This window comes from Aulonocara stuartgranti, assembly GCF_965226115.1.
Source record: "Aulonocara stuartgranti genome assembly, chromosome: 9".
NCBI classification, from domain to species: domain Eukaryota; kingdom Metazoa; phylum Chordata; class Actinopteri; order Cichliformes; family Cichlidae; genus Aulonocara; species Aulonocara stuartgranti.
The window spans coordinates 31638880-31657056 of NC_138960.1; the positions used below are offsets into that span (position 1 = coordinate 31638880).

The 18177-nt window shown below is 41.9% G+C and overlaps 1 protein-coding gene across 3 annotated transcripts in view; it reads left to right on the top strand.

Moving 5' to 3' along the window:
• Positions 1 to 11664, top strand: part of LOC309713793 (uncharacterized protein) — a 54398-nt gene extending 42734 nt beyond the window's left edge. Inside the window, exons 1-5 of one of the 3 annotated variants that reach the window (XM_082545648.1) lie at positions 67 to 372; positions 1777 to 1882; positions 6456 to 7052; positions 8058 to 8654; positions 9206 to 11664. In XM_082545648.1, coding sequence (XP_082401774.1) covers positions 1865 to 1882; positions 6456 to 7052; positions 8058 to 8654; positions 9206 to 9781 — 1788 coding nt within the window. In that variant the 5' untranslated portion in view covers positions 67 to 372; positions 1777 to 1864 and the 3' untranslated portion in view covers positions 9782 to 11664. Of the gene's footprint in view, positions 1 to 66; positions 373 to 1468; positions 1883 to 6455; positions 7053 to 8057; positions 8655 to 9205 lie in introns of those variants that run through there. The other 2 variants (XM_082545650.1, XM_082545647.1) reach the window with 2 other exon arrangements.
• The last annotated feature ends 6513 nt before the right edge of the window (positions 11665 to 18177 follow it).

Below are 18177 nucleotides of genomic sequence, written 5' to 3' on the forward strand. Positions count from 1 at the left end.
GTTTCACTCCACACCAGATGGTGGCGGTAATGCACCATTTTGGTGTTTGACAACCGCTAATAACCAATACAAAGAAGAAGAAGTCTGTTCCGGGATCACATGCTGGACACAGTTTACGCAGACGGAGTTACCGTTTCATCCTAAGCGAGTAAAATCCTGATTTTGGATGATAAAACAAACTAAAGTATCGATCATAAACCACTACCAGCGTTTGGATCGATATCTGCATCGATCTGCCCACCCTTGTCTCCTGGATCGTGGCTGAGATCAGCGTGAACCACGTGGGTCTCTGCTCCCTGATCTGTTTCCTGTGTTTGGAAAGAGTTGCAGCTTCATCGCGGAGTTTCTCTCGGTTTGTGGGCTCATCTAAAGGTAAGCACCGAGCTAACTTTACTGTGAGTTCAGTTCATGTTGAGTTTAGCTCCTGAATGAGGTCTTCTGCTGCTCTCCTCGGTGTCTGTTCACAGTTTATTGTGAACACGTTGAGAGAAGAGTGAGAGAGTGTTTGGAGAAAAACACCAGCTAATCATTAGCTCAGCATGCTGGGAGAAGTTGGAGCAGAAAAGTCTTTTCATTGTCCCTGCAGCTGTTTTTCTGCCTGCACCAAACCTCTACAGCCTCATTTCTATTTGAAGTGATAACAGGAAATGGATGAGAGCGATCTGCTGCAGTATCAGGGTCACAATAAACTTTATTGTCCAGCTGCTGTGGATGAACACATGAGAGGAAGTGAACTCCTACAAAGTCTCATTTTAATGAGTGTGGCTGCTGTAAAGTGATGCACAGGAAGATGTTAACAAAAACTAATGAAACAGATGAAAGTAAACAGTGTTCATATTTGAAAGCACAGAGAATAAAATATATTGTGGTGGTTAATGTGCAGCTCTTCGTGATTTGGGAGAATCATGTTTTTAATCATGTTGTGGATTCAATGTTGGGTTTTATTTCATTTTGTCTACAGAAGTTTTTCCCACTTGTGATCGTTCAGATTGATTTGTTGGGTTGACTTGAATCATGTGAAGGTTTAAAGCTGCACTTCCCCCAAAAAGAATAAAGTATAATCATGAAGAATGTAAAAATGTCTTCCTGTGTCAAACACAGCTGCAGTCAAAGCAGGAAGGAAAGCACTTAAACCACTGATCAATGACCATGATTACCATTCACAGTGAGTGAGTCGCTGCAATCACAGCATTTGATCAATGAGCTTTAATCATTGGTTGTTGGGGAATGGTGGAGGTGGTGGGACTGGGGGGCTGAAGGAGTTGAAAGTGTGGGGTGGGGGAGTAACAGGTCTGTCCCTGTTTGTGGAAACCACAGGAGGAGCTGTTCAGGCTGTTGCTGGGTGTGAATTGTTGATGGAGTCTTTAAACTTGTAGTTGCTGTTTTCCAGACTGAAGCAGAGTCGTTAGCTGAAAACTGGTTTTAGAGGTTCATTCAGGACACCTTCTCAGGCTCTTACAACCTTACCTGTATCATAACAAAGTGTATAAACCCCAATCCACCTTTAACATGGTCCTTCTCCCAAACCTTCAAATAGGACTTTCTGGCCCTGTCATAGTAAAGGGCTGCTTAGAATATTAGAGCCAATGTCACAAAGTTCCTCCTGAAGTATAAGTGAGTGAGAGAGTTTCCTCACTTTGCAGCACAACACGTCTCACAAGATTTCTACAAGCAATCAGAGTGAAATTTGTACTTTGTGTTGTCAGATGAACATATGAGACACTTTGACTCTTCAGTGCAGTGTGGAGCCTAACAAAGATCTGTTTTGTGTCCCAGCTGATCAGCAGGAGGAGAAGAGTCTGACGGAGCAGCAGAGGAACATTTTCAGCCATCTGGACTCAGCTGAGTCACTACAGAGGAAACAATGAGCTCAACACAGGAGGTGAGGAAAATATCGCAGTTTCACCAAATAATCAGTCACGTCTAAAACTCTCATCCTCCCAACCTGTGTGTTGTATATTATGTTGTTTTTTAGAGACCACAGCACATGTTAAAATAAGGAAGGTTTATTCATCAAAATTATTAATAATCAAATAGACAAAACATTTTTTTCATCATCCCCAAAAATACACGTTCAAAGCACCACAACAGCAGCCCGATATCAGACAGAAGCTCTCAGCTGAGCTCTGTAGAGTGGGCAATTATTATGAAACTCTATATTATAATTTGTAGATTCAAGCTGCTCTTCATATTTTTGGCCAGCAGATGTCACCAAAGAGGACTGTGTTGAAAAGCTTTGAGTAATGAACCTTTTTCAATACAAGCTTCAGTGTTTCAGAAAGCTTCATTTGGCCATCACTGATATAAATAATATTATAGAAATGATCAGAGGAGGCAAAAGTACATTTACTCTATACTTAAGTAGAAGTACAGATATTAGTGTTATAAATACTTCAGTAAAAATATTCATTCACCTTCTTTACTTAAGTAACAGTGAAAAAGTACAGGCTCTGAAATGTAATCAGAGTAAAAAACTAAAAGTAGCTCCTTGAAGAACTTTTTAACCACATGTTTTTATCCAAAGCTAACTGAACCTTGTGCTTTATTAATGTAATAATAAAATAAGATTAGTAAATGAAGTACAAACTATTTATTTCTAATAAAGGTTCTCTGTTTGAATCAGTTAAGTAGAAAATGAAGGAAAATAAAACATATGTGTATTTTCTGTTGCCTACATTGTAGAGGGTGACTTTGCCTCTAAACAGGAACATGAGCAGGGAAGAGGTTAAAGTGGGATTGAGCAGGTGGGAACCCTAAAATCAGCTGTAGTGGCTCAGCGTGGGGAAAAGAATCACAGCTCACAATAATTTCTGTTGAGAGCTCCAGTAGATTTTCTTAAAGTACAGGCTCTAGACTAACTTTTTGCCATGGGCGTACCGGTACGCCTAACTTTAAAAAGTTAGGCGTACCGGCACAAAAGTTAGGCGCATACAAATTATATAATAATTGATATAATATAATGTGTTTTTCTGGATACACTGTGCTTTTTCAGCTTTCAAAGATTGATGACACCATGTCAGAGCACTGGCTATGAATTTCAGAAGGATCAGGCCTTAAACTTAACTTAGCAGAAAAGTTATCAATACTTCTTTTCCTATTACAGCTACATCCACTTCTGTCGTGCCTAGGCTGCTCACTAGGGCTGGGTATCATCACTGATTTCTATAATCCATTCGATTCCGGTTTTCAAAGTCCCGATTCGATTCAACTTAGCCTCAGACAGTCAGAAATATTATAATTCTGATCATTTATCAGTACTGATACATGTGAGACTTCATCAGAATTGTGAACATCACAGCAGATGCCTTTGTGTCAAAGTAACTGAGAATAAAACACAGAAAAACATGAAAGAGATTTTCCTGGTCTGGCTTTTTATAGCAGATAACCTTAAAAATATTCTGCAATATTCTGCATATAAAGTTTAAATTACTTCAGTATTGAACAACAGAAAAATTAGGCTTTCTTGTCCGAGGTCATTTAAGTGAAAAAAAAGAAAAAGACAGCGCTGTAAACAACGGTAGACTGCTGGGTAATAAACGAATGATTAATACAGAAAACAGAGATTGGAGACGTGAAACTGTTCTTGAAGTACAGAGAGAGAGAGAGAGAGAGCTGTGCATGAAGTGTGATTTTAATAGTCGTGGAAGCAAAACAGCAAAATTCATGATGACATTGATCAAATGTGAAGCGCAGTTTGCTGCTTCTTTTGCTGCTGGCTCGGTGAATTTTGGTTGGAGAGACAAAACCTGCAGCTCAGAATCAGCGCAAAAAGACGTAAACACAGAGCTCCGACAGCCTGTCCGTCTACGGGTCGTCGGGTGAGAAAGCCGAGAAAGACGAAGGTGATTCTGATGCGTCGGGTCTGTGTTTACGTCTTTGTGTGGAATCCGTGTACCTGCTCTCATTTGCTGGTTGGTGGTTGTTGAAATGGTTTTGTGAGCTTTAATCTGAGAATCTGGCGTTTCTGGCAAAACACAGTAATATTTAAAAGTCAGGATTTAATGAATCGATATCGCTTTATTCAAGCTACTCACCTCCCACTTCCACCTGCACTTTCAACTGGACCACAGCCAATCAGAGAGGTCCCGGCCCTTACTATCTCTGATTGGTTTAGTCTAGAGATGGCACGATACCACTTTATGTCCGATACCGATATCATAAATTTGGATATCTGCCGATACCGATATGAATCCGATAGTGTTTTTTAATCAACAAAACTGGGTTTTTTTTTAATATCTTGCTGCATTTTGTATAAGTTCATACTCAAGTTTAAAACAACAACTACACTAAAGCTATTCTGTTATACCTGTATGCAAAAAAAAAATATTTCATAGTTCAGCAATACTGATCAATCTAATAAACTTAAACCTACACCATCCTCCCTATTCTGGTATTTTAAAGAGTACTTAGCATAAATATTAAGCAACCTAACTAATAGGGTTCCAACTCCCAGCAACAACAAAAATAAATAAATAAAAAATAGGGAACCACCCCTCACGCTCCACCTCATGATGCTTAATCGACGTAATCAACCTTAATTTGATGCAGTGTGAAAAAAAATGCACAGAAATCAATAATTTTTCAAGAAATATTAAATAGATTCAACATCTTTCTTCAACAAAATTGCAGACTGCACAGATGGTACCTTCCCACATTTCACTGTGTGTTATACTTGTATAACTATGCATGTGACAAATAAAGAACCTTGAACCTTGAACCCAAAGGAAAAAGTACTATAGCTTACTAGGGTATATATATTAGACTTAATAGTCACTATATACAGTAATTGACTTCTATTCATTTTACATCAAATTAAAACTTTGGGTGTCAGATAATTATTTATTAAAAGCTAGACATTTTAAATGAGAATAAGAAAGAAAAGTATGTCTTTGTGCCCCCTTTTCCCTGTTAATGCCCTATCGGCCCCCCTGGCTAAACTTTGCTAGATCCGCCCCTGCACAGTTACCAGCGTCAGCTACGTAGAAAAAGATCCTGGTGTAGAAAGTAATATTAAATAAATTCTAACAACAGCTGATCAAGCTTAAACGTGCTGCTGTTGTTCAGCCGCTGGTTTCCTCTTTCTGGTGCAAAGTGGGCCAAAAACAAACAAGAGACACGGACTCGCGACAGAAAAGCCGATCAGCTGATCGTTAAGCAGTTTCACGATTGAAGTAGCAGCAGGAGAGGCAGTCGCTTGTTAAGCTTAACGCAGGAATGCTTTACAAACATTCAGAGATGGACTTACACACTTGCTTTACTTCTCTCGGGATAACTTTGTCGGAGATGAAATGCCAGGTTGCTAGCGAAGCTCCACATGCTATCCAGACCACCGACAGGTCCCGCATGCCACAGCCGCTCTATCACGTGATGCATACTGCTCCGACGTGCTAACGTTCTGAGGTGAGTTACGGCGTGTTGCAAGTTTTGTGAGGTGCTTTCGTGATATTTAATGGATCGGATTACATTTTTTATTTTTCTCCGATATCCGATCCAGTAATTTAGGTCAGTATCGGACCGATACCGATACGTAATATCGGATCGGTCCATCTCTAGTTTAGTCCACGATAGGGGCATAATGTGTGTCTGTTGTTGACCACACAGAGAGTTGCAGAGATTTTTATTTTATTTTTGTTACCCGAACAGTTGGTCGCACAGGTGCAACCAAATATTTTTTTTAGTCGCACCACTGAAAAATTTGGTCGCATTTGCGACCAGATTGGTCGCACTCTAGAGCCCTGTTAAAGTACAGGCTGTGATCAGCTGACCTGCTGCTCTCTGTGGATGTACACAACTGAATTCAACCAGATGTCAGCAGATGTTTCATGAGCTGTCCTGGCTGATTTCCATCCTCTACACTGACAGTACACTGTCTTTATATTAGACACTATACTGTTGGTATGAAGGTGGAACTCAGTGAATGAATGTCAGCATCATGAGCTTCAGTTTAAATGAATCTCTGCTACACTTGATGTAATCTAACTGTGACATGAGCACCACAGTCACTGTGCACCAGTCACACACTGTTCTTTACTTTAAATCCATCACGGTTCAGCAAACGAACCTGTTTATCCTGCACTAACCTGCAGAGGATCTTCATGCAGTCTTTAAATAACACAGTTAGTGATAAAATAACTCTCCTCAAATTCCTCCAACCAAAAGTAAAAAGACTGTTTTGAAAATACAATGAGTAGAAAGTCCTTTTTTTTTTAATGTGGGGAGTAAAAGTAAGGAAAAAATTATTTTACTGTTTGAACAGTCATGAATTATTTTTAACACCAGGTTGGATGTAATTTGTTTCTACTACCAGCAGGTGGGGATAAGAGACCTTTAAGGTGTTTGGTGCCACACTCCACCTTCAGGTTTAAAACTAGTGTTAATGGAGGGAGTTTGAAGGTTGAGTTTGTTCCACGACTGCATTTCACTCACTGCCTCTGTTTGTATCTCTGTCACTGCAGGACCAACATGGAGCCAGAAGTCAGCGCTCTCAGGAGGCCGACAAACCTCACAGAAGAAAGGGAGAGAAAACACACACCTGTGACGAGTGTGGGATGGGTTTTATTTCCAAGTGTCACCTGAAACGTCATCAGGTCATCCACACTGGAGAGAGACCGTTCAGCTGTGACTTGTGTGGAAAGACTTTTTCCTGGAAGAGTGGCCTAAAAGCACACCAACTCATCCACAGTGGAGTTAAAGCGTACAGCTGTGATCAGTGTGGCACAGCTTTTACTCAAAGTGGCCACTTACAGAGGCATCTAGTTACCCACTCTGGAATTAAGGCATACAGCTGTGACATCTGTGGGAAAACTTTCAGCCGGATTGAGAGCAGAAATACACACCTACGCATTCACACCAGACATCTTGTGTACTGCTGTGATCAATGTGGCAAACAGTTTACAACAGACTCAAGCTTGCAACAACACATGTTGACCCACTCGGAGGAGAAACCTTATAAATGTGACCTGTGTGAGAAGACTTTTAAATCTCCACATCACCTGAGACTACACCAACAGATCCACACCAGAAAGAGACTCTCCAAGTGCAGTTACTGTGAGGTATGTATTTATATTTTTATCTTGTCATTTTAGCCTGACTGTTTGGAACAACTCTGCAGATTAAACTGTGTTAGCATGTTAGCAATTCTACTGCATGGAAAAGGCTGCATCTGAGGCGGCACAGTTAATCTGCCTCAGATTGTTTTGCAGCATGTTTCATAATCTGAAAAAAAAAAACCATAATGTAACATGTACAGACCCAATATCTGATTTCAACACATGAGGACTTACATGTAAGCTTTAATCTCCAGTTGATCAAATCCCACTGAGCAGTCCTTCCCTTTAAATCTAACCTCTCTTCTTCCTCTCCTGTCCTGTGTGTCTTATCTTTCTCCATCTCTGAGTGAAGTTAGCTCTCTTCCTTTTCTCTCCCTGTGATGTACAGCAGCTGGACCTTTAGCCAGCAACACACTGTGAGACAAACTGCACACAAACAGTTTGTGTGTTTGCTGATGTTTGTTGATAGAAACGCTGCATTTGAAATTACCTGTTTGTTCAGGTGCTGTGCAAAAAAGAAAGAAGAACAACGTCTCACTTTAACTCCTGACTATGACTCACAGTTTTGCCTCTTTCATCTCTTTTTATGTTTCAAACCCTGGTGATTAGTACACGATCAGGATTCTTTCATGTGTTACTTTTCAGGCTCAAATCAGTTTGATGCCTTTAGTGATGAAATAACTCCCCTCAAATTCCTCAAACCAAAAGTAAAAAGTCTGTTTTGAAAATATAATGAGTAGAAAGTCTTTTTTTTCTGTGGGGAGTAAAAGTAAGGAAAAAAAGGAAAAATATTTTAGAGTGTTTGAACAGTCATGAATTATTTTAAAACCAGGTTGGATGTAATGTGTTAGAACTTCCAGCAGGTGGGGATAAGAGACCTTTAAGGTGTTTGGTGCCACACTCCACCTTCAGGTTTAAAACTAGTGTTAATGGAGGGAGTTTGAAGGTTGAGTTTGTTCCACGACTGCATTTCACTCACTGCCTCTGTTTGTATCTCTGTCACTGCAGGACCAACATGGAGCGAGAAGTCAGCGCTCTCAGGAGGCCGACAAACCTCACAGAAGAAAGAGAGAGAAAAAACACACCTGTGATGAGTGTGGGATGGGTTTTATTGGGAAGGATTCACTAAAACAGCATCAGGTCATCCACACTGGAGAGAGACCGTTCAGCTGTGACTTGTGTGGAAAGTCTTTTTCCTGGAAGCTTTCCCTAAAAACACACCAACTCATCCACAGTGGAGTTAAAGCGTACAGCTGTGATCAGTGTGGCAGAGCTTTTACTCACAGTAGCAACTTACAGAGGCATCTAGTTACCCACTCTGGAATTAAGGCATACAGCTGTGACATCTGTGGAAAAACTTTCAGCCGGATTGAGAGCAGAAATACACACCTACGCATTCACACCAGACATGATGTGTACTGCTGTGAACAGTGTGGCAAACAGTTTATAACCAACACGCAGTTACAACAACACATGTTTGCCCACACTGAGGAGAGACCTTATAAATGTGACCTGTGTGAGAAGACTTTTAAATCTCCACATGACCTGAGAAAACACCAACAGATCCACACCAGAAAGAGACTCTCCAAGTGCAGTTACTGTGAGGTATGTTTTTATATTATATTTTTATCTTGTCATTTTAGCCTGACTGTTTGGAACAACTCTGCTCATTAAACTGTCTCAGCTAGAGGTGGGTTTTGATAATCGATTTACCAATTAAAATCGAGTCTGGCTTGGATAACGTGACATCAATTCATTAAAATCCTGAATCGAGTTTTTTAATATAATTTTATTTTTCCCAAAACGCCCGAATCTCAGGTGAAACCTCACAAAATTTTGACAACCACCAAACAGCTCAAACAGTAAACTAGAGGAGGTACACGGATTATGCACAAACCGCAGACCTGCCGATTAGAATCAGTGAGATGTCGCCTTTCTCACCTGACAGCACGGACACAGTCGGGGCTGAAAGCTTGCAGCTCACTGATTCTGATGTTTTGGCAATTCTACTGCATGAAAAAGCAGCTCTGAGTGATTATTCAGATTTTCATTTCAGTTATGATTTTGTTTGTTTTTTATTTGCTCTTTATTTCAGGCGACGTTCAGGATAAAAATGTTTAAGGACTGACTTACACCGTCTTTGTGTCTTTGTTTAGAAGCAGAGCGACACAGATGGATCCAGTTCTCAACCCTGTCATCACCGTGGTGGTGGGAAAGACTTTGTTTGTGACCTTTGTGGAAAAGATTTCAGTCGAAAAGACAGTCTAAAAGTACATCAGCGTAAACACACTGGAGAAGAACTGAAATACTGCAAAGAATGTGGGAGAAGCTTCAGCACATTAAGTGGATTAAAACAACATGAACTGATTCACAGTGGGGTTAAAAAGCACGTCTGTGATCAGTGTGGGTCATCTTTCATTACTGCAACCAACCTTAAAAGACACAAACGAGGCCACACAGGAGAGAAACCATACAAGTGCAGATACTGTGACAAAAGCTTTGCACATTCAGCTAATCGTAACCTTCATGAACATACACACATGGAAGAAAACTACAGCTGTGACCAGTGTGACAAGAGCTTCAAGAATCTCAGTTCATACTCCAAACACAAACGATCCCACGTTACTAATAAACTCTTTCACTGTTACCAATGTGCCAAAACATTCACTTCATTGTCTGCTCTGTGCAAACATCAGCGTGATCACTCAGGGCTGAAATCACTCCCATCATAGTAAGATGCATGTCAGTGTCATCAGCTGTTTTATATTTGAGAAAAAAGGTTGAAGGATCTTTAAAAAAAAATTATTTTTTCTTAAACTTGCTGTAGGTATTAAAACTTATGATTTTGTGTTTAAGATGTCGAAACAATTAATTTTGGGAATTCATTTTTTAAAGTTGTGGTTTCATTTGCTCAAAGTTCATCAATGTTTTCCTGATGCAAGGTGGGATGGATCCATGCTTTTATGCTGTTTAAGACAAATTCTGAAAGCTGAACGTTGCAGAGATTGAGACCCATTAGACCAGGCAGCATTTTTCAATCTTCTATTGTCCTGAGCTGTGGCCTCAGTTTCACTGGAAGTTTAACCCAAGTACGGTGTTCAGCTGTGGACTGGTCCATGGACCCGCCTGTCCTCCAGGAACACAGGTACACATCCTGGACAGGGAGGAACGCCGGTTTGAGACCAGAGTCAAGGAGACCATTTACGTCAAAAGGGAAAGACTCTGAATCAAGGAGGGGGCCTAAGGGGACTTTTATTTCCTTTGCAACGTCCATTTAAAGTTCCATTTAAACACAGACAACAAGTAACTAGACTAAGCACAGTAGGAAATGGTTTTCCCCTTCTCATCAGCAACACCTGGACAGAATTACCCTTGACCTTAAATAACCCCGTACCTACCTCTGCCATAACCAGTACATAAAATGAAATACAACCTTCTAGTAGTGTTAAAGACAGGGAAATAAGAAAAATGGCTCCTACACACCAACTCCTAATTACATGAGGCAGAGGACATAGTAATTACTGAACTTAAAGGAGCCATGATGAATTCAGCTTTATTATGTGATAAGAACAAGTAGTCTGATGTCCTGTAATCATGATGACGCTAAAATTTGAGATACAATAAAAAAATATATACGTTTTTCTACTAGGTATTGGTTCAGTATCGTCGATACCACCCTGAATTTTACTTGGTATTGGATCAGAAAGGAAATCAGTGGTATTGCACATCACTGGTCATGATACATCAATACAATATGCATAAGACGGCAAATCATGTTTAATTTATACATCATTCTACCAGTAATCTAGTTCATCAGTTTGTAGCTTCACAAAACAAAATAAAAAGGAATTTTTGCAACAGGTTTTTCAATCAATTTTGTTAATTTTGTTTCCAGATAAGAGAGGCCAGAGATTTCTTATCCTCTGTGTTTAATCTGGACCTTGGGACAGCTAAGAGCATCTGATCCACAGACTTCAGTGATCTTATAGGAGTGAACAAATTTAAAAGATCAGAAAGGTTTGAGGGTCCTAACCTATGCAACGCCTTAAAAACGCATAATAAAATCTTAAAATGAATTCAAAACCTAACTCGCAGCCAGTGTAAGGATGCCAGTACGGGAGATATGTAGTCTTGGTTGCATAAAATAAGATAACCTTTATTAGTCCCACACGTAGGAAATTTGTTTTGTTACAGCAGTGGACAGTGCAAAGTTGCATAGAAAATTTTAAGAAAAAACACTGGAATAATATATCCATGAGATACTGTACACAATAGAATAGAATGAAATAATACATGCAATTGAATAAAATAGAATACAAATACTATTTACAATTGAGTATAATACAACGATGCCAGAAAGAGTATTGCACATGTGTGGATGTGTGTGCTTAGTCAGTTGAAGTCTTTGTTGTGGAGTCTGACAGCAGTGGGGAGGAAAGACCTGCGAAATCTCTCCGTCCCACATCGTAGGTGCCGCAGCCACTGAAGGAGCTCCTCAGTGCCGTCAGAGTCTCCTGCATTGGGTGGGAGATGTTGTCCAACAGGGATGACAGCTTAGCCACCATTCTCCTGTCACTCACCACCTCCACTGGGTCCAGAGGGCATCCTAGAACAGAGCTGGCCCTTCTGATCAACCAGTCTCTTCCTGTCCCCAGCAGAGATGCTGCCGCCCCAGCAGACCACACTGTAAAAGATGGCTGAGGCGACCATAGAGTCATAGAAGGTCTTCAGGAGTGGGCCCTTCACTAGGGCCCCAGAGAGCAGCCAGTTGGCTTTTCTACCTTTAAAACCCTCCTACCAGCCAAATGGCTTTTAGCTAGGCTTTAGCTTCAGCCAAGTGGAAGCTAAATTGGCTAGTCATTCATATGTAAATTAGGTTGTTACCTGGGAATTCTGGAGGGAGGGGAGTGGGGGTGTGTGAATGAGGGGGTGGGGGAGCTGCTAAAAGCTGTGAACTTCCTTTTGTGTTCACTTTGATGCATTCTCAATCATCCAGGTAAATAAATCTCCAAAAGTCACCAACTTGGAGTGTTTCAGTTTGCCATCTTAGGGAGAAATCAACACACATGGGTGTATTTCCTTTGTTGCTGCGATTTATTGATAAAAACAGTACCAAAAACCAACCATTTGTACACATATTTACAAATAATAATAAAAAGTGAGTGAGTACATTTCAACATTTTCAGCAATCACTCACAATTCTGGCACTGCCATGGTATCTGTAGTCTGCATTTACCACATGTGTATCTGTAGCAGTGAACACATCGCACAGTGGCATGACTGTTCTTGCATTTGTGTTTGACCTGACACATGGCTCTTTTTCAATTCAATTCAATTTTATTTATATAGCGCCAAATCACAACAAAAGTCGCCTCAAGGCGCTTCATAGATACAGAGAAAAACCCAACAATCATATGACCCCCTATGAGCAAGCACTTTGGCGACAGTGGGAAGGAAAAACTCCCTTTTAACAGGAAGAAACCTCCGGCAGAACCAGGCTCAGGGAGGGGCGGGGCCATCTGCTGCGACCGGTTGGGGTGAGAGAAGGAAGACAGGATAAAGACATGCTGTGGAAGAGAGACAGAGGTTAATAACAGATATGATTCAATGCAGAGAGGTCTGTTAATACATAATGAGTGAGAAAGGTGACTGGAAAGGAAACACTCAATGCATCATGGGAATCCCCCGGCAGCCTACATCTATTGCAGCATAACTAAGGGAGGATTCAGGGTCACCAGGTCCAGCCCTAACTATATGCTTTAGCAAAAAGGAAAGTTTTAAGCCTAATCTTAAAAGTAGAGATAGAGATAGAGATAGAGATAGTTTTTCCAGGGCTAGGTGTGGAGGGTTGTGTCCAAAGCAACTGTTCTTTTCTTGCCTTCTTCTCAGCTACATGAGAGTGAGCCAACTCTCTTGCAAGCTCCACCAGGAAGTCCACCCGTCTTTCCTTCGTCCCGGTGCATGCTTGATACAGCACATGTGCATTCAGTGCTGCCATGTCAATCATGTTATAAAACACGGCAACTGGCCAGCGCCGTGTTCCTCTGCGGACAGTGTACTCCCGAACCATCTGGTCCATCACATCCACGCCACACTTTGTTTTGTTGTAAAGGGTGACAGTGTTTGGCTTCCTTTTGGTAGTGTTATCAGTCTGAACCACGCTGTGCATGCTGCTAAGAATATAGACTGTCTTCTTCCGTTTGGCCGCATACGCCGTCAGCGTGGCAGCAGAGGTTGAAAACACCTAAGAAATAAGATAAATTGTTATTTCCATAGCCCTTTTACACACAATGAAACACATAAACATAGAACCACAAAAGACCTGCAACATACCTGAGTGGTAAATTCATTGCGATCTGTCTGTCTAGTGGATTGAGGAATTTCCCTGCGAATCTTGTTGACTGTGCCGAGGATGGTGGTTTTCCGTCTAAGAAGTTTTTGCGCAAGTGAAAGCGATGTGAAAAAATTGTCCGTGGTAACATTTCTGCCCTTGTCTAGGAATGGTTCCATCAGCCTCATTACTACATTTTCAGAAAGTCTCTCCCCAGTGGGACGATTGGGGTCCTTGCCAAGATATGGGAAGACATTGCAAATGTACTTGGATTTTAGGTCGCAAGCCACCCAAAACTTGATCCCAAACTTGTCAGGTTTACTTGCAATATACTACAGGAAACAGCACCGAGTCTTTGATGGGAAAAGCTGTTCATCAACGGTGATATGTAGACCAGGGTTGTAGCACGTGATGCTGTTGGTGACAAATGATCCCCACACACTGGAAATTGCAGCGAACTTATCAGTCTTTGCTCGATCACTGCGGGTGGACTTGTCATCAAAGCGTAGGTGTTGCATGATGTCTTGGAAGTGGTTTCGTGCCATAGTTCCAATTATCTGTGGGTTTCCCAGGTTTGCTGACCAGCAGTCACGTAGAGATGGAACCCTGTTAACCCCCCGCAAGATGACAATTGCAATAAATGCCATTAGTTCAGGGAGGTCCATGAACCAATGAACATGCTCCGTTTGCTGTGCATGTTGAATAGTCCATTCTTGAATGCTATGAAGCATGTCAAGAGTGATGAAACACAGGAAGCTCTGAAGGCGACTCGAGATACTTCTCCTGGCCTTAGCCGTTGGCTCTCCATCTGCAGCGTACGCTTCTATTGGGGTGAAAGGGAGACAGGTCCCCACCTGTTCTTCACGCCACACTGTGCCATGTTTCGCTGTCTCAGTCCCCAAACAAGCTCTCTTTTTAGGTGGAGAAGCAGTCTCCTCATCTGCAGTGTGAACAAATTCAAATTGTGAGCAATGGGAAGGTCAAACAAAATCACAAATGCATGCATAGATACTAGGGATGGGTATTGATAAGATTTTCACAATTCCGATTCCATTTTCGATTCTGTTTAACGATTCGATTCTTTATCGATTCTCTTATCGATTCTTTTTAAAAAAAAAAAAAAAAAAGGAGAACACTAAGGTCGATTAGCTTAGAACTTTGTTTTATATCTTCTCTTTGAACAAGGTAGACATTTAGGAGTAACATGGCCTTACAAACCCAACAGTGAGATCTTAAGAGATCCAGCCTACGGCTCTTCAATGGGGTGTCACAGGGTCCCCAGGAAAAAAAATTGTAAATGTAAAATAATAAAATAAATATTCGTCTGCAGCAATAACAAAGTATAACATAAATTGTTCTGTGGCAATTACACAAGAATATCCAGTAATGTCCCTGCCTACAATTAAACACATTCACTTACCGTTAATCGGGGGCATCTGCTGTGGCAAATGGGTGCAAGCCTTTTACCACAAACTTAGTCACTGCTTGGTGACATTCGTCTATCCTGGCCTGAAAGGAGACGCTACCGGTAGACTGCAGCGAGAACTGCCAGCATCTGAGCCAGCCAGACTCTGTCTGTCTCTCTCATCACGGTCACCTAAATGCACAGTAATGGCAGGTTTTGTAATAAGGCAGATCGCGCTAACATAATATGCACTGTTAGTTGATTATTTACCTGCCGCATTAACGGGAGAGGACGTGCAAACGTTACCGCTGCTGCTGGGTTGAGATTCACGAGTCCGGAGCGGAATTAAAAACACGACATTCATTTAAGGTCATCGCGTGTTTTGTGAGGAAATGCTTTTGCATATTCGTAGTGTTTCCTCCCTTAAATGAAATATCTACTTTGCAAGTATTGCAAGTTGCCCTGTTGTCATCCGTTCTCGTAAAGTATAATCAAACTTTTTAGCGTTTGAGCCGCCATGTTTCCTGCCAGGTAAATGACGCTCCGCAACGTGGTGACGTCATTCGGGGCGACTGGAATCGATAAGGGAATCGTTTGCAAAAATGGCAAACAATTCCAAGGAATTGAAACAGTGGGAACCGGTTCTCAACAAGAACCGGTTTTCGATACCCATCCCTAATAGATACTAATTATAATTCCAGTATCTCCTCCTCCTCTGTATCAGAATAATGTCTGAAATATCTTACTTACTAACTACATCCACTTACTTGTTTGAAATGTATTAGGAAATAACATGAAATGAAACTAACCGGAAGACTGATCAGACAGCTCTGAGTCCGAATCCGACTGAACTTCTAGGTCTTCTCCATCCGAGTCACAAGGGTCGACTTCCCTCAGGATCATTTCCAAGGCCTGCTGAGTGGTGAGTCTTCTCTGCATTTTCTTTCCTTGGAGAGGAGGTCCGTACACCACAGAATTCTTCAGGGCAATCCATTGTGGCATCAATCAGACCACTGGTATAATGTTGAAAATGTTGAAATGTACTCACTCACTTTTTATTATTATTTGTAAATATGTGTATAAATGGTTGGTTTTCTGTACTGTTTTTATCAATAAATCTCAGCAACAAAGGACATACACCCATGTGTGTTGATTTCTCCCTAAGATGGCAAACTGAAACACTCCAAGTTGGTGACTTTTGGAGATTTATTTCCCTGGATGATTGAGAATGCATCAAAGTGAACACAAAAGGAAGTTCACAGCTTTTAGCAGCTCCCCCACCCCCTCAATCACACACCCCCACTCCCCTCCCTCCAGAATTCCCAGGTAACAACCTAATTTACATATGAATGACTAGCCAATTTAGCTTCCACTTGGCTGAAGCTAAAGCTTAGCTAAAAGCCTACCAGCCATTTGGCTGGAAGGCGGGTTTTAAAGGTAGAAAGGTAGAAGCCTGGGACTCCTAGTGATGGGGTGATGCACTTTTGTACTGTACTCCTTGTCGTCCCCATCAGTGATGAGGCCGACTATTGCAGAGTCGTCAGAGAACTTCTGCAGGAAGCACTGGGTGGAGTTGTGGGAGAAGTCTGCAGTGTAGATGGTGAAGAGGAACAGAGCCAGAACGGTTCCCTGTGGGGCCCCCGTACTGCAGACGACCCTCTCCGACACACAGCCCTGAGTTCTCACATACTGTGGTCGGTCAGTGAGGTAGTCCAAAATCCAGGTGACTGACGATATCATTGACACGAGACAAAATACTTTACAACTTTATTAGTGCAAAAAACCCCATCAATGTATTTTCACATAAACAAGCAGCTGTTTTTATGTGCATTACAGTTATATAAAAATTAACAGTGCAAATGCAAATTCCTTGCTGACAGTTTAACCAAAAGGCATTTCCAGTGGAAAATGGCCAACATATCTTCAGCATAACCATGTAGAATATCCACAAAACTTAAAAGGAGGTTATACACACACAATACGGTAATATTATGTTGAAGCACAGTTTTTATCACCCCGCGAGGCTCCGCCTACGATAGCCGTAATGCTCCAACAATCCATCAAGCGGTGCGGATTCGTAGCTTAGAAAAGTCATACTAAAACCTTTTCGAGCGCCGTGTACTACATAAAATCGTTTCCAGGTCAGTAAACACAACCAGAATTCATACATAAGACACACAGGATTATAAGTGGCACTGTTGATTTTCAGAAAAATCAAAGGATTGATTTTAAGTGTGCCGTATTTTCCAAAAAAACACGGTAATAACGACGGCCCGCTAGCATGTGCTACCAAAAATAGTGCTTTGTTGTGTATCTGACGGAACAAAGCCACACCACTGAAGTTGCAGCCTTTTTGCAAACCAGTTTTTGCTGCTAGGCAAACTGAAGTGGGTCCAGTGATGAGCTCACCAGGCGCCGAAGCTGAGCCAGGACCAGCCGCTCCAGGGTCTTCATCAAGTGGGATGTCAGAGCCACCGGCCCATAGCTGTTGAGGTCTTTGGCACTGGTACAACACAGGAGGTTTTCCAGAGCTGCCTCAGGCTCTGGTTGAGGAGGTGCTCCATCACCCCACACAGTTGGTCTGCGCAGGACATGACAACCCTTGAGCTGATGCCATCTAGACCTGCAGCTTTCCTGGCTTTAATCCTCCTCACTTCCCTCCTAAGCTGGGTGGTTGAGAGAGGCAGGCTGGAGCCTTGTGTTAAGTGTGTATTGGATGCTGTTGTTGGGGGTGGGGAGGAGTGACCAGGGTGAGTAGAGGAGGTGTTAAGTATCTGAGGTGTCAGAGGTGGAACAGCAGCAGTGGGTGTGGGTGAGTCTGCAGCCGATGTTGGAGACTGCCTCATGGATGAATCAAACCTGTTGAAGAAATGATGCAGTTCATTTGCCCACCTCACATCCCTGCCAGGCAGAGAGTTCTGACGTTTGTACCCTGAGATGGTTCTGAGGCCTCTCCAGACTTTGCCAACATTGTTTTGTTGTAATGCATGTCCCCAGGCTGTCGATGTCCTCTCCGTGGTTTCACAGACCACCTCCCACACAGTAGACTCAAAACAGTCATTAAGAGCCTCCTCGCTTTCCTCTGACCATCTCTGCACTGTGCGGGTGGCTGGTGGCTCCCTGTGCACTAAGGGCTTATACACAGGGACAAGGTGCACCAGGTTGTGATCAGATCAACCTCACTTTCCTCAATTACTTTGTAAATAAGTTGATGGACTTGAGATCCAAAATCTCCTCAAGTGCCTCCCCTTATGAAGATGCCCCTTGTTGTCCCGGGTCATTTACTTCTTTTTCTCCAAACACACTCAATGACTTAATTGCAGTAATAGGTAAAATGAAATCCTCATCATGCTCCTTAGATATATTACCTCCCTCTGTCCTGTCTGGGACTC